The sequence below is a fragment of the Orycteropus afer genome, unplaced genomic scaffold (genome assembly GCF_000298275.1).
Source record: "Orycteropus afer afer isolate SDZICR_OR568_19922 unplaced genomic scaffold, OryAfe1.0 scaffold00021, whole genome shotgun sequence".
In the NCBI taxonomy this organism is placed as follows: domain Eukaryota; kingdom Metazoa; phylum Chordata; class Mammalia; order Tubulidentata; family Orycteropodidae; genus Orycteropus; species Orycteropus afer.
The window spans coordinates 14,662,654-14,680,676 of record NW_006921608.1 but is presented as its reverse complement, the minus strand read 5'-3'; the positions used below and the strand labels follow the sequence as shown (position 1 = coordinate 14,680,676).

The 18,023-nt window shown below is 37.2% G+C and overlaps 1 protein-coding gene across 1 annotated transcript in view; it reads right to left on the bottom strand.

Moving 5' to 3' along the window:
- The window catches only part of STK3 (serine/threonine kinase 3), a 321,893-nt gene that overhangs the window by 163,808 nt on the left and 140,062 nt on the right, over positions 1 to 18,023 (bottom strand). The window contains exons 5-6 of the mRNA XM_007934885.1: positions 14,951 to 15,115; positions 11,639 to 11,806 (exon numbers count right to left, since the gene is read on the bottom strand). Coding sequence (XP_007933076.1) covers positions 11,639 to 11,806; positions 14,951 to 15,115 — 333 coding nt within the window. The remainder of the gene's footprint in view (positions 1 to 11,638; positions 11,807 to 14,950; positions 15,116 to 18,023) is intronic.

The window sequence follows — 18,023 nt, the reverse complement described above, 5'->3', positions numbered from 1 at the left end:
TGAATATCATACTACTATGTACCTGAGTATCTGTTATCTAAAAGATCTTGGGATATTTTATAAACATCAATCAATGCTGCACAAAGAAAGCTAAGGGGGAAAAGGCAATTAGATACTGTGAAAAAATGGGGCAATCAGAAGAATTACAGTCCATGGTGGCAATGACACAAGCTAAGCAGGAGGTATGGATAATCTGGGTAAGTGCCATGGAAAAATAAATATCATGATTGAACTTGAGGCAAATGGAAACAGTTCAAATTGGCTTCATACAGTATTTTGTGGAACATATGATGTCCATATGTCCATTACCAACAAACTGAAACATGGAAAATAACAAAAGCCAATGCTACAATGGCTAAAAGAACACACCCAATGCCAGTCTCTACCACACCACAGCAGCATAACTTACTACAGCTGCCTGGTAGGTTGGCTTGGAAGTCAGAATAAGGAAAGAGGAGGGGAAAACCCTTACTATATAAAGTATTCTCTTGCCCCACAGAAGAAAAAGTTGGGATCTATGCTAGAAAGCAGAATGTGGCTACAATAAACGTTGAACCAAAGTATAACACAATTTTTTACCTCCAGTTTCCAAAAGTATAAAATAGAATTAAAGAGGGCAGCATTTTACCTAAAACTGCAAGAGATTTAAGAGGCAGATAACTAAATAAAATAAGGGAGAAACTGGGATAACTTCCCCCTCCAAATAAAAAAAATATATAAACATGACCTTTCATGTTTGAAATACATTACAGAGAACAAAAACAGACTGACCAAAAGATGTGGCTGGAATCCATTACGGTTAGTGCTAGCAAGTCTACCAAACTTCCCCTCTACACTCTCCAACCCGTAAAGTGATTCATTGCGAAGACAATCATAGTTGAGATAAAAGAAGCAGTACAGATATCATGAAGGGCCAATTCTGTAACAATTCTATAACAAAGTATAAAAGGCCTATAAAAAGCAATACTATCATCTTAGAGCTTATCTGGTGGTCCTGACCTTTTCAGCCAATCAAAACCAGTTATTCCCAGCCAGGTGAACTGTATAAAAAATAACCCCAGCTCCAACTCAGAAATATACTGGATGTCTCTCACTGAAACTATATAGTAATAAAATCTAGCAGTGAAAAATGTATAACCATTTTATAGAAAACATCAGTGTCATTCTTGTTTCAACCTGACTTTCTCATTTGACCCCTAAACCCCCAAACTTGAAAGTAAGTACAATTCCTTGAGTAGCTGGAGTGTGGTTAAAGAAAGGAAGCTATGCTTGTTTGTATGGAATCTGCCATTTCCTCCCTGCCAAAACACTTGTTTAAAAAGTCATGTAATATTTCTATTAAATTGTAAATTCAGCTGACAAGGAAATGGCCTACTGGCAGTATATTACCTTTGTGGCACTGCCAATGGGCCTACAGCAAAATAGTGCACATGATAATTTCAACATGCATTCCCAAGTAACAAAATTGTGCTTTACATAAATACCACAGAACCTGAGCAAGATCCAGAAAAAGCAATGAAAATTTGCCCAAGCTTTCATGCTTGCCTATATCAATTGTATGTCATAACTAAAGCAAAATAGAAAAGCATCTACATATGTCCAAGAAGCCTGTGAAGTTAGATCATATAACTATGGGAAAACTATTGCAACCTAAATCTGTGTATTTCTTGTTAACCACTGTAACAGCTCACTAATAAAAATTAAGAAAAACTGTGGGTATCAAATGAACCAAAATGCACTAACGACACACAAGTCCTTAAAGACCATAATGCAACTTATTAACAGGAACATATGTTCAGTGTAAGCCACAATTGTTATGTTAAATTACTTCTTCCTTTGATTTCATTCATTTGATTACAGAATTTAAGAGATTCACAAGGCTTCCAATTAAAATGGTGACCTTCAGTTTATAAGGCACTTACTGCAATGCTTATAAAGTCACTACTGATCATTTATCTCTTGCCTTTCATTACTTAGCACAACTACATGTAATTATGCCATTTAAATGATCCCAGATGGAATGAAGATGATTCTAATCATGCGAAAGTTATATTGAAACTAAGTTAACATAATCAAATGTAATTAATCTGTAATAAATATAGTCGTCTAGGAGAGCTAAAGAATTCCATTCTGCAGGAACTTAACCAAAATACACACTTTATTTTTAATCAGGTATGTTTTGTCTAGCTTCATTTTTTAAACTATGGCTGTCCATGCCTAATTTTAAAAGCTGATTTTATTAGAGACAGAATCTTATTCAAAAATATTTTGAATTTTTAAGTACTATATACTTGAATTTGCAGAAACACCCTACCTGCCCTCAGCATATCTCTCAACCTAGAAACACCCACATCTAGCTATTTATGTCTTCTAAAAAAAATGCTAGCTTAAGACTCTAGCCTAAATACTTACTATCGCTAATTTGGGTGGGGGGGAGGATACGATCAATATAGTAAATCTACACAACTGCTTTAAATACACAAATCTTCAATAATGCTTCAATATCCTCATTAGCAAAGCCACTGTGCAGAAGCACTAATAAGGGTGCTCACTAGTTCTCTTTCTGATCATATTCAATAAAAGAAGGGGATCTAAAGCACCAAAAAAGGATGAAAAAAATTATATGAATTATATTAATTTAAATTTTAAATAAATAAATTATGCTAGCTACAAGACTGAGAGGCACATTATAAGGCTTTTAATGACAGGCTTTTAAGTTGTATTTGATTGGCATTTAATTAGTTTCATTTTTAGTTCATTTCACTGAATCTTACTCTAAGTTGTAAATATATCACTTATTTTATTATTGTAAGAAAAAAGAACCGGAAGTTGCCAGGTGTCAATGTTAACACCACAGAAGTATATCTGAGGGAGGAAAGGGAATCGAGCATATATTCAACAAAAGTATTTACTGAAAGCTTTTATGCATCAGTTACTCTGTTAGATTCAATTAAACACACAAAGATGAAACACACTTGCATTTAAAACTTAGATCTAGCAGGGAAATAAGAGAACTACAAAATAAAAAGGTATCTATGGCAATAGACCGTAAGTTTAAAAGTACCATAAAAAAGTCATAGATAAGGTGATAGGAGAATTCAGAGAAGAAAAATCTCAAATCAGTGGAATGAGGAACTTCTGGCAATTATAGACCTTACATAAAACTAATCTTGCCAAAAGTAAAAATAAATATAAGGTGTGGGAAAGATTACAGCTGTCATATGCATGTATATTTACTGACTGTGCATTAAAATACAAGAACTTTGGTGGTGTAGTGCCTAAGGCATTTGACTGATAACCAGAAGGCTGGCAGTTCAAACCCACCAGCCACTCCTGGGAAGGAAGACTGGGCAATCTACTTCCACAGAATAGCTTTGATAAAATAAATAACCTAAATACACGATACAACAAGAAACCCTCAAGCTAGAGTTCTCAAACTTTTTTGGTCAAGGAGCCCTTGTTTCAAACAGCCCTTATTTTCATTTGATGGCAATTACGGATTTTCACTGGAAAAACACACATCTGCACAAACACCCAATATGTAAGTGATACTTCATGGGTCCTCTGACTCCCTGAATTCTCTGTTTCCAAAGGCTCATTCTCCCTCTTGTGAATTATTGTTATCCATCACTGGGCTAGTACATAGGTAAATATTCAAAATGAAGTAGAAGCTGTTTACCACAGAGGTCTGACCTGGGGTTAGAAAAGAGGAAATCCACACATATTCTGTACTTATGGGCTCAGATTTTTCCTTTATCCTCCTTTCTCTTTTCCCTAATATTGTTTAAAGTAGAGGCTACAGAAGTCGTATAAGCTTAAAACTTTCAGCAACCTCCCTTGTTGGCAATAAAGTGACACTGAGCAGGTTCAGTCACAGAAATGGTAACTTCTTTGGGCACTGTGCAAGGTTCCAATCACTCTAACCCCACTGGATGCCCTAAAGTAAAGTCAGGTGGTGATAAAGCAACTGCCTGATTCTTCCCATAGCCAGAAGTTCCTCAGGTAACAGTGGTCAATATTATGAAATAGGCAACCCTACAATTTGTTGTTGTTGTTATGTGCTGTCGAGTCGGACCCTGCAATAGCGTGAGCTAATTTATCACCTCATTGCGTGATTTGAAAAGTAGCTCAGTAATGCCACACAGTATTTCTAGATGGTTTTATATTTTACATGTATTGTTCATATACATTGTCTCATTTGATCTTCACAACTCTTTGAATGGACAAAGGAAGATCTACTACAAATAATTCACAGAATACAATATTGATTCAAAGCATTCAAGTCTCAAATACCAGATCACAACACACTTTGCAAGTGGCAATAATGAAAGCATCCCAGCACTACAAGCATTCATTCAGTCTTCCAAAGCCAGGCTCAGTGACTCTATAAGCTGCAATTTAAAAGCCATTACTGGGTCATAAAATCAATTTAATATATTTGGACCACCGATTTTAATGAAACGAAGAAATAGAACAGAATAGAATAAGAAAACAGAATATAATACTGTGATTACAGAAATCACAATGAATCACAAAAGGATAAGTACTATTTCAAGTATATTTTGTTTCAGTTGTGTGTGCATTAAGGGTCACAGAGTGAAATATATTTAATACCATGAATCACAGTCAAAAAAATCTTAAAAAAAAAACTCAATATAAACAGCTTCTTTCAATCATTAATAAATCAATGTATACTGTCTCCTTCAAATTCTCATTTGTCCACTATCAAAATATTAAAAACATGGACTCTAGTATAATCTATTCTCAATTAATTCTTACTTTATGCAACACTTAATAGAAACATAACTCCAAAACTATAGTTCATATTCATGTAATTTCATATGTCAGATGGAAAATAATGATTGCTTCCTCAATAGTTATCAAACTAATCATGTCCACAGAGGACTTGGCAATACCAACAGCAAGACTTGAATATAAATTAAGAATGGGAATTCATCTTCCCCATGCAAACCTCAGGGGTGACCCCAGCAGGCTCAACCAAGCAAAGTTGAGATATGTTTATTCTGTTCCCTGTTCCTTCCTCTCTTCAGGAATAATAACTCCAACTGGACAGGAATATGTTGAAACTGTCCTTGTAATAAACTTTAATCCCCAATTTAGGGGCTGGAATGTCTCGTATCCCCATGTGTATTAGGACCACACGGCAGTAAAATTCTTAACTTCCAAATGGAATGAAAAACCATATGTCCGGGAAGTACTCAAATTCTCCAACATTCCAATTTGCTCCATTCATCTGGATCCTTGGCTATCTCTGATCTGAAAGCATGGTTAATAGAATCAAAGTATCACCTAAAATCATGAAGCACAAAATGTAGGGAACAGAGAGGGAAGAAGAAAAGAAAGGCAATTAAAAAGAAAGAAAAACACAAGAAAGCTGAGGTAGATATGTATGTGTTGAGAAAAAGAGGATAATCATAGGAAATAAAGTTGGCAGTTGGAAGAAAAAAGGAACATGAGTTTAGTTCAAAAGAGAAAAGCAGTAACTATATGTAATGACAAAATAATAAAATTCTTATCCCTAGCCATACATTGCTGTATAATTTATAATATACATACAGATAGGTGATAAAAGTTGTTACAGTGTACAGTCTTATATTCTAAACAAATGAACGTATGACTCTCCCCCAAAAGAGAAAAGATATGTAATTCTAACATAAGAATTTTGTATCAAGTTGTTTCACTGGAATACTACAAAACAGTCAGCAAGAAAAATAATGCTAGTTATCCCTGGACTGGAAGTCCCAAGAGAACAGGAACATATCTGCTGTGCCTGCCATTAGTCCCCAAAGCCCAACCGGTACATGACAAGTGTGCACTAAATATCTGTAGAAGGAAATAAAGGACAAGAGGAAAGAAGTAAGAGAATACAGTGAGACAATTCCAAGTACTTGTCTTCAAAAAAGTGCCTAAGGCATGTGACTGCTAACCAGAAGGCTGGCAGTTCAAACCCACCAGTCACCCCTCGGCAGGAAGATTGGGCAATCTACTTTCGTAGTGATATCGCCTCAGAAACCCAAGGAGGGGTTGTTATGAGTCGGACCTGACTCAACAACAGTGAGTTTGGTTTTTTTTTGTTTTGTTTAGATGGCATTTTAGGACCTGTGGTGGCATAATGCCTAAGGCATGTGACTGCTAACCAGAAGACTGGCAGTTCAAACCCACTAGCTGCTCCTCAGAAGGAAGATTGGGCAATCTTCCATAGTGATACCACCTCGGAAACCCAGGGACAGGTCGCTGTAAATTGGATCCACTCAACGGCAGTGAGAGTTAGATAGCATTTAGTTTCTCTGATACAAAATAACCAACATAGGGATCTATGTAGGAGATCCTGGACAGAGTGGGAGAACAATGTGGAGCAAAACTCATCATCATTCAAAAAAAAAAAGGACTAATTTGCTGGTCTGAAAGAGCCTGATGGCTCCTAGAGACTATGGCCCCTATGTCCCCTTCACATCTGGAACTGAACACACTCCTGTGGCTTCCAGCCAAACAAAAGACAGGCATGTGAGCTAAACATTTACATTAGGTAGATACACTCCTTTGAGAGATCAATCACAGGAGAATAGAAGGGCTGTATATACACAGGAAGACAGCTGGGGGGGGCAGGAGTGCACGGGAGGGAAGGACACAGAGAAGAAGTTAACTATGGGGAGGAAGTGGGAGGGGAGCTGTTGCATTGTGGGACATTGCAGTCAGTGTCATGAGACAAAGTGTATGTGAGCTGCTGTACAGAAAGTGAATTTGTTCTGTAAACTTTCACCCAAATCACAATAACAATTAAAATAAATAAATAAATAAAAATAACCAATGTAGGACAGCAGATAACTTTCCAACTGGCCTGGCTCTACATCAGAATATACATTTTGTCTAATATTAAATGGAAAATATTCTAATATTAATGATTTAGTTTTTGTATTTCTGATAACATGGGTATGACCCCCCCCCATCAGAATATACGCATTTGGCAGATAAATTCTAAAAGTGTCTTATTAAGAAAATAAAAAAACAAACCCACTGTCATCAAGTTGATGCCAACTCACAGCGATTCCCACTGGGCTTCCGAGGCGGTAAACCTTTATGGAAGCAGATTGCCCAATCTTGCTTCCACAGAGTGGCTGGTGGATTTGAACCACAACCTTCTGATTAGCAGTCAGATAGATACCTTAGTAACTGTGCTACCAGAGATCCTTATTATTAATAAAGAATTCATTAAAAAGTTTATTTAAAAAAATAATATGCAGAGAACATTAAACACTGATTTACAACTATTAAATATTTACACAACTTCTTCGGAATACATCTATTGCATAAAGCAAAATACATCTATATATGATTAAATACATTCATAAACAAATCCTTCACTGTAAGACTAGTGAGTCATTTGCATATAAATAAGGAATGAAAACCATTTTGACTCAAAGACCTCTCAACAAACTGATCGAAGGAAGAAATGCAAAGAGCCTCAAACTGAGTATTTTATTTTCACACAGTATGTTTCTCAGCCTTTTAAAATAAAATGTGAAAATATGTATTTTAGATTTATGTCAATCGTAACTTAAGGAGACAAGTGGAAGCACTTAAGCAGCATTCTTCCAGAAATTCACTCACAGAAAACATGACAATCTGTAGGAGGTATTTTAGACAGAATAAGGTGTCTCTCTCTCACCACCTATTTATAAAGAAAAGATTCCTATAGATATCTTCAAACAGAAAAGTTACAATTATTTCAGTTTCTATCAAAGTGAAGATTTGAGTTGCATGTTTCTTTTAAAAGGAGAGGTCTTATCAAAACTAACAAGAAATTTGGTTTATCCCTTGCCATCAAATAGATCCATATGTAATAGCTCCTTCTATCAGAAAATTCCTCCGTGAATATCTATATTTCAAATAGCTCTTATTCTAGCCTCAAGAAAGATAAAAGTATCAACGTGATAAACTAAAGAATATAAAACAAATGACATCGACTTTAACACATTCAAATAACCCAAACTCAATTAACTACAAGTTTTCTATTTAATGCAATCATTTCCATTTTCTGATTTAGTGTCATCTTCAAGTTCTTCATATGGCTCAGACTATGATACTCAAAATACATGTCCTACCAGAAAAACACAGTATTAATTTGTGGCTTATTTATGTAAGAGCAACTTCATTCTAAATTACTTAAGACTGATTCATCTCCTCTTGCCCCTACCTCTTGCTGGCCTAAGCAAGCAGGCCTGGAGCCTAGAAATGCTAAAAGGATGTTATGTCTGAGAAAATGACCTAGGAAACCAATTCCTAATCTGCTCAGCCTAGGAGTCCTGTTCTGGGGTTGTTCCTATTATTAAAAAAAAAAAAAAAACTCACTGCCGTCAAGTTGTTTCTGACTCATAGTGACCCCCATCGGGTTTCTGAAGCTATAAATCTTTATGGAAGTAGACTGCCCCATCTTCCTTCCATGGAGCAACTGGTGGGTTTGAATCACTGACCTTCTGGCTAGCAGTCAAGTGCCTTATCCACTATGCCACCAGAGCTCCTTTATAAGCACCCAGTGGGCAGAAATACTGGTAAGGGCCAGATCCTTGCGAAAAGAGCCAAAGGGAACTTCAGAACAACTGAACAGAATCTTTACCCCAATAAGGCAATATCAACAGTGACAGGCAACCCTCAGGACAAATAGGCTAAGGGGCTTACCCTCCACTTGTTAACTGTGTCTCCTCATTCTACATAGTTATCTGTATGTACAGTTTTGCCACTTACAGGTTGTGTGATCTTAACAAACCATATAATCTCTCTAAGTATCCATTTCATTACCTTCAAAATGGAGATTAAAATATTCATCTCAGAAAGTTGTTAAAAGTAAAAAAACTAACTTAAGATAACTTCAGTATTTCACTCACTGATCACAGCTTCATATCCTACCAGCTGCTACTTTATCTGCTTTCTAACCTTACTGATGAGACTCTGATTCAACTGGTTTGGAGTCTGGCTCAGGTATCAGTTTTTTTCACAGCTTCTCAGGTGACTGCTATGCAGCATGAGTGGAGAACACGGCTAGCTCCTTGATCTCTCCATTTCTAATATTCTCTTCTCTCTGTCTAGCCTGCAGCCCATTGGTGACCACCTGAATTGCTCTCTCACCAGCACTCTCAAGTTCTCTGTAGCCCCATCCTTCCAAGATACTCAATTCATTAGAACCCAAACCCCTGATTCAGGGTTTGGGTTTACACTCCACTCCACTGCTGAACACTGTGAGAGGAAAGCCCATGAATCAGGACTGATGACCCTACAAATGCTCACTTTCAACTTTCACTGGGCCCTCAACAATCTTTTCTTCCCTTTTGGACAGCTCTGTCTTTTATCCTCCCTATCCCACTCACCACCAAAGTATTCTAAACCTTAAAGAAGCAAAAAAGAGCATTAATTTTATGAAATTTCCACTTTTTAACTACATATATTTTTAATACTCTGTGTGACAAAATGGGAAGTTATGAATGAAGGACTTCTGCTGCAAACTGAAGAACCACGTTAGCTGTCTGAGCTGAAAGCTAAACTAGCTTCTTTCTTTCAAGGAACATCATTTTGCTTGAAAGAATAACTGACAAAGTAACTATGGTTATTCAGACTGAGTATCTGACAGACATATTCTGAAAATGAACCAAGTTAACCTATCATTTCAATATTTGTTGCCAACGAGAAAATTCAAGCTTTCAAGTAAAGCTTCAAATTTGGGAAAACTTGTATCTTCAACATGACCTAGACAGATTCCCATATTTGAAGTTCATATTCAATTTTGTAAGATAGTTCACTACCATGAAAAACATTAAATAACAATAATATAATGTAAATAGCATTTTATTGCTATATTCTGTTTGGAAATGTACAAATATTTCATGAGCTACCCAAAGAACTGTAGAGTCAAGATCTGCATTACATATAAGTTATAAGAAAAAACAAATACACTTAGGTAGCAGTCTTAAGGAAGGCTCTACGTAGGACAAAAATCTGGGATGGAACTTAAAAGATGAGTAAGGTTTAGACTGATGGCAGCCTAAGAAATTGGTGATACTGTTTTGTTTTGTTTTTTAAAAAAGAAAGATAATATCTTTAAGTATATTTTTACTACTTCATATGTGCTAATCCAAACTCTCGAGTGAGATTTTAAGACCCTTGAATTTAGAGGCTATATTTTATAATCCTTTGTTATCTGCTAAAGAGACTAGCACAGGGCTAACTTTAATGTGTTAAATTATTTGGCTGAAAACTAAGATTTACACAAGGAGGAAGCAGAACATAAATAATGTAAGACCAGAGTTAAATATCAGGTCTGCACCTTAGTTAGGTGGCCCTGGGTAATGTAGTTAACTTCACTAAGCCAACTCAAACACACCTAGTTTGAAGGTCACCCTAAAAACATCCTAATGAAAAATACTACAGATAACTAATTATCAGAGGAGAAAAGAGAATTTGTGCTGATAATTTTATGTTGTCCATGTTTTCATGTTCTTTTTAAGCAAACAGCAATTCATAGTATTTTTATTTTTCACTTTAACAAGAAGAATTTATACGGACAAGGAATACGATACATATTGTATACAACTGAATTACTCAAGCATTCTCTTTCCTATTTCTCAATAAGACAGTCAGATTTTTAAACATTTTCAATATAGTACACTGTTCCCTATAATATTGAATTTCAGCCAAAATAGCATAGGCATCAGATGTAATTCCAACTTATTCCTCTTCAAATATTATAAAATACAGCATTCCTTCTTTCTTTTTCCTCACATGAATTAATTCACACATTTCTTGAGTTACCCTAACACCATCTTCTCTTTTGGCCACACACACAAAGACCTGCTTCATCCTTCATTACTGTCTTTTCTTCTGAAGGTGACTATAGCCACTAGAGGGCAATAAGTTTACAAAGATAAATATATTTATCTAACATGAACTGAGATTCACAACTGTATTATCACAAACCCAAAAACAGCATGAGCAATGAGATTTGAATATGAAATATATACGCTTCAAACTCAAAAATTATACCCAGCAAAGGAGTATACAGAAGTGTGTAGCAATATTCAAAAAATACTAAAAAATAATAATTCATTTTCTTGATAAGCACTAAGTAAAGAATTAAGTTCAGTTACCTCGAAGGTAAGTGGCAATATTAGAAATGAGAATGTTTTAATATCAGCCTCAGCCCAGAAAAAAATAAAAGGGGCAAACAAAAACACAAAACAGGTCAAATGTACAGGGTGAACTGAAACGTGAGAACTGATATCTTCAACTCCTCCACTGCCACGCTGAGAAAACATGGAATTGAAGAACACAAAAGATTTACCAACCCTTTCTTCCACTGAAAAGAAAGGAAAAAAAAAAAAAGTAGAGTGATATTTTTGGAGAAGAGAACAATGAATATAGAGAGAAATACAATCTTCACTTTTCTCATAATTAAGCATATGACTGGAAGAAAATTTACCAGTTATCCATCTTTGACAATTTTTCTACTTTCTGCTAACAATCCAAATATTCAAATGTATTTAGAATGTATTTAACTTACTTTGTATTTGCTTATACACAACACTGTAGCATTTATAACATCATTTTTAAAAAACTGTAACTTTCTTACCCTCATTGGATGTATATCCGCATAAGGAGGTTTTCCTTCGGCCATTTCTATAGAAGTGATGCCAAGAGACCAGATATCTGCCACACAGTTATAACCTATTTCCTGTATTACCTCAGGAGCCATCCAAAATGGAGTTCCTATCACAGTATTGCGTTTTGCCATGGTATCCTGCAATAGCATTGCACAGACATGATGATTATTAGTACAAGGACATTAAAGGAAATATGCATGCCACAGTATTTTTTAGAACATTTGTAAAACCCTCAAATATCACAGATTGTATCTGATATTAATGATTTTCCTAAATTTCCAACTAGATAGGACATGGCATAATCACAAAACAAAACAAAAACCTCACTGCCGTCGAGTGGATTCAACTCATAGTGACCCCTCCTTGGTTTCCGAGGCGGTGTCTCTATGGAAGTGGATTGGCCAATCTTCCTTCCAAGGAGTGGCTGGTGGGTTTGAACCACCAGCCTTCTGGTTAGCAGTCAAATGCCTTAAGCACTATGGCATAATTAGAAATTTTAAATTCTGAAGTAACCGCATCCACAATTAACTTATCTCTATTACTTTCATTACAGTTATTGAAGATAGTACCATACAACTAAAGCTATAGAAATTAATCAATGTAGTTATACATTATACATCTGGTGGCGCAGTGCCTAAGGCATCTCACTGCTAATCAGAAGGTTTGTGGTTCAATCCCATCAGCCACTCCATGAAAGGAAGATATGACTATCTACTTCCATAAAGATTTACCACTTCAGAAACCCAGTGGGGGTCGCTATGAGTCAAATCAACCCGATGGCATTGAGTTTGGTGGGGTTTTTTTTTTGTTTTTGTTTTTGTTTTGGCAGTTTCTCTTTTAAAGGATTTAAGCATATGATTGGCAAGATATACTTTCGTAATGATCAATGTCTCTTATATTATAAATAAGCAAATAATACCCACCAGGCACTCCTCGGAAAGAAGGTTGGGCAATCTACTTCCATAGTGATACCGCCTCAGAAACCCAAGGAGGGGTCACTATGAGTCAGGTCCAACTCGACAGTAAACAACAACAACAACTGGAATTACGGCTGCTTCTCCACAAGAACAGTGAAGTTATCCATTTCTTAAGAGCCATGACACAAACAGATATATGCACACCCATGTTCATCAGAGCACTATTCACAACAGCAAAAAGATGGAAACAACCTAAATGCCCAGCCACAGAGGAACGGATCAACAGCTGTGGTACATACACACAATGGAATACCAAGCAACTTTAAGGAACAATGATGAATCTGTGAAACATCTCAAAACAAGCATGAACAAGGTCATTACGCTGAGTGAAATTGTTGTTGGGTGCTGTCAAGTCAGCTCCAACTCACAGCGACCCTACGTGTAACAGAACAAAATACCACCCAGTCCTGAGCCATCCTCACAATCCTTGTATGCTTGAGCCCATCACTGCATCCACCATGACAACTAAGGGTCTTCCCGCTTTTAGCTAACACTCTACTTTAACAAACATAGTATCCTTCTCCAGCAACTGGTCCCTCTGACAACATGACCAAAGTGGGTAAGGGGAAGTCTGGCCATTCTCACTTCTAAGGAACATTCCAGCTGCACTTCCTCCAGGGCAGATTTGTTTATTCTTCTGGCAGTCCATGTGTGGTAGTTAAGGTTATGTGTCAACTTGGTTGGGCCTGGTTTTGAATGGCTGGGCATATGGATGTAGTTATTCCCCATGATGAGACTAGTAATCAACTCTATGGTAGAATCTACTGGAGCAGTTGAGTAGCTCCCTTAGGATGTAGTCTGCTTCCAGTATATAAAAAGAAGCATTGAGAAAGATCTCTGGAGCCTTTTTGCATGCTTGGACCCTGCATGTAGCCAAGTCTTCATCTCAATGGTCTGCCATGTTGTCTGCTGAATCAGGGACTGTTAATGGACTTGAACTAGAGGCCTGCCATGTTGATTGATAATCTTGGACTGTGCCATTGTGCTTGGGTTTGTCAGCCTCGGCAGCCAGCAGCTGCATGAGTTAAGAAAAACCTCCAGCTCCAGTGGGGCCAGGAGCAAGATGCAGATCTGAAGCCCAAGGTCAAGGGGTGTTTACCCAGCTCTACCCTCCTAAACTGTAAGAGAATAAGCTCCTATTTGTTAAAGCCGCCCACTTGTGGTATTTTCTGTTAGAGCAGCACTAAAGAACCAAAATTAAATGGTATGTTCCCTATTCTTTGCCAACACCATAATTCAAAGGCTTCGATTCTGGTCTTCCTTATATACTGTCCAGCTTTCACATGGATATGAGGCATTTGAAAACACCATGGCTTGGGTTAGGCACATCAAAGTGACATCTTCAAAGTGATATCTTTGCTCCTTAATACTTTAAAGAGATCTTTTGCAGCAGATTTGCCCAGTGCAACACAGTTTCTTATTTCTTGACTTCTACTTCCATGGGTGTTGATTGTGTAAAATGAAATCTTTGACAAGTTCAAGCTTTCCTCCACTTATCAGTTGCTTATTGGTCCAATTATGAGGACTTTTGTTTTCTTTATGTTGAGATGTAATCCATAGTGAAGACTGCAGTCTTTAATCTTCATCAGTAAGTGCTTCAAGTCATTTTCACTTTCAGCAAGCAAGGTTGTGTCATCAGCATATCGCAGGTTGTTAATGAGTCTTCCTCCAATCCTGATGCCACGTTCTTTGTATAGTCTAGCTTCCAGGATTATTTGCTAAGCATACAGATGGAGTAACAATGGTGAAAAGATACAACCCTGACGTACACCCTTCCTGATTTTAAACCATGAAGTATCCCCTTGTTCTATGCAAACGTTTGCCTCTTGATCTATGTACAGTTTCCCCATGAGCACAATTAAGTGTTCTGGAATTCCCATTCTTCACAACATTATCCATAATTTGTTATCCACATAATCAAATACCTTTGCATAGTCAATAAAACACAAGTAAACATCTTTCTGGTATTCTTTGCTTTCAACCAAGATCCATCTGACATCAGCAATGATAAGTGAATTTAGTCAATCACAAAAGAATAAGTATTGTATGAGACCACAATTGTAAACAGTCAAGAAAAGGGTTTCTCAAAAAAAAGAAATACTCTTCGACGGTTACCAGGGGTGGGTTCAGAAGGGTCAGTAAGTCACTAACTAGAGGGTAGACACATATTAATTTGGGTGAAGGGAGAGTTAAGAAAGAAAGAAAAAGTTATCCATTTCTTTCCCCAAAAAGGTTATCCAAGTGTAGTCACAATAAAACCTGAACAAATAAGGCAAAAGGAGTTTGCAAAATTATTACACTTACTGTTAACTGACCAGCCACTCCAAAATCTGCCAATTTTGCATGTCCTTCTGTATTAAGGAGAATATTCCCAGCTTTTATATCTCTGTGTATTTTCCTCATAAAGTGCAAATATTCTAGTCCTTTCAATGTAGATTTAAGAATGGTTGCAATTTCATCTTCTGTTAACTGGAAAGTAATATTTAAAAACCAGATTGTAATGCCATGTTAGATAAAAATCTTACAAGAAAACACTGGTAACAAGTACTCTTTCTAATGACCATTACACCTCCAAGAAAATGCAAAAGGTATATAACCAAGAATCTCATTTTCCCCAAAAAATATTTTTTGTCATTTTCAGTATACATTTTACTAATAAAAAGATAATTAAATTTCTCCTTTTTTAAAATTTTGAAGTCTAAATAATGAGCAAATGTCATGAATAGACATGTCTAAGAATATTTATAAATGACCAATAAGTACATGAAAGATGCTCAACTTAAGTTATTAGGGAAATGCAAACCAAAACCACAATTAATACCACTTCACAGCCACTATTACAGTTATTATCCACCCACCACCCCCACCAAAACAAAAGGAAAATAACAAGTGTTGAAGAAGACATGCAGAAAATGGAACCTTCATCCATAGCTTGTAGAATGGAAAATAATGTAGCGACTGTGGAAAAACTGGCGATTCCTCAAAAAGTTAAACTAGATTTACCATATTGTTGCTGTAAGGTGCCATCGAGTCAGTGCCAACTCAGAGTGACCCTGTGCACAACAGAATGAAACGCTGCCTGTTCCTGTGCCATCCTCACAATCATTGCTAAGCTTGATCCCCTCGTGGCAGCCACTGTGTCGATCCATATTGTTGAGGGTCTTCCCCTTTGTGCTGACCTTCCACTTTCCCCAGCATGGTATCACTCCCCCGGGATTTACTATTTGACCTATTATTCCATTACTACGTTTATACCCAAAGGAAGTGACTGCCAGAACACAGATACTTTATATATAAATGTTCACTGCAGCACTATTCACAACAGCCAAAATATGTGCACAACCTAAAATGTTCATCAACAGATGCATGGGAGAACAAAATGTGTTTTGTGTATATATGCACACACTGGGATATTTTCAGCTATAAAGAGAAATGAAGTTCTAACGTACGTACAATGTGGATGAACCCTGACAACATAAAACTGAGTGAAATAAGTCAGAAACAAAAAACAGAAACGTTGTATGATCTCACTGTATGAATAACTAGAACAGGCAAATGCAACAGACAGAAAGTAGATGAATGGTGACCTGTGGCTGGAGAGGGGGGAATCGGGGAGTTATTGCTTAATGGGGACAGAGTTTGTTTGGGGTGATAAAAATGTTTTAGAAATAAACAGTGGTGATAGTTGTACAGTAGGAATACAATTAATGGCAATGAGCTTAAAAACTGTTAAAATGGCAAATTGTGTGCTATACATATTTTACCACATGAATCATGAAACAGACCAATGCCATGCATTCCTCCTGCCAGCCAGGAAAATCCTAGTCCACCTAAGCCCTGGATTTCTGACCCTGATAATAAATCCTACTGCCATCAAGTCGATTCCAACTCACAGAGATCCCCACTGGGTTTCCAAGGCTATACATCTTTATTGAAGGAGACTGTTTAATCTTTCTTCCATAGGGCGGCTGGCAAGTTTGAACCACCAATCTTTTGACTGGCAGCCAGATGCCTTAATCACTATACCACCAGAGCTCCTTGACCCTGATAATAAGAACTAAGAAAAGAAATGTCAGAGAAAAACTAGAAAAAGACCAAAAAAAGGCTGTTGGAAAAGGAAAAGGGGAAGAGAGAAGAGAAAGGCCCAAAGGAAAAAGGATACATTGTAGTTGTAGCAGCAAAGCCACTGCTATCTGTATCACACATTGTGCTAAGAGTTTTGAATGTACTGTCTCATGTAATCCTTACAACCCTATCAGGTAGATAATATGATTATCACCATTTGACAGATAAGGAAATTACTGCACAGAGAAGTTTAGTAACTTCCTCCTGGTCACACAGAAGTAAGAGATGGAATTGAGATATGAACCTTATGTGATCATAATCCATGTTTTTAATACCCACTCTACTCTACTGCCTCATTTGTTCAAGTGCAACCTATGAAACCTCTATTTTTATTGAAAACATCCTCTTACTTTTTCTTTTTTTAATTGTGATTTGGGTGAAAATTTACAGAGCAAATTCACTTTGCATACAGCAGTTCACATACACTTTGATGACATTGACCACAATTTATCACAATGCAATATCTCCCCTCATACTTCCTCCCGATAGTTACCTCTTCCCTGTATCCATCCCTCATGCACTCCTGCCCCCTGAACTGTCTCCCTGTGCATAAGCAGCCCTTCTTTCCCCCATCATTGTTCTCTCCAAGGAGCGTATCTACCTAAGGTAAATGTTCAACTCATATGCCTATCTATTGTTTGGCTGGAAGACACAGGCGTGGGCTCAATTACAAACGTGAAGGGCAGCTAGGGACCACAGTGATGGTTCCACCAGGCTCAATCAAACCAGCAAACCTGGTCCGCCCTTTTTCTTTTCTTCTAAATGATTTTGAGTTTTGTTCCACATTCTTCTCCCTCTCTATCCAGGATCTCCTACATAGATAGATCCCTTTCTAAGTGGTTGACAGTAGTAGCCAGGCACCAACTAGTTTTCTGGTCTCATAGTCATATAGGCTGCAGATCGGATGGTGTACCAATTGCTAGGACTAATTGTTTCCATGAATTTTTGGTTTTCTTCATTCTTCTTGGCTCTGGATGAGGAGAGACCCATCGCTGCATCTAGATATCAGCTTGCAAGCTTTTAAGATCCCAGTCGCTACTCGCCAAAGTAGGAGGTGGAACAATGTTTTGTGTAGTACGTTATGCCAATTGAGCCTGATGTCCCCTGCGACTATGGTCATGAGCCCAGAGGTTCAACTACTCGGTCCCTCTGGGTAGCTGGCTGTGACCAAGCAGTGACCACAACCTTGCCCCTTGTCAGCTCTACTATACACCTGGGGAATTCAGATCATACACATAAACTTATAGGACCA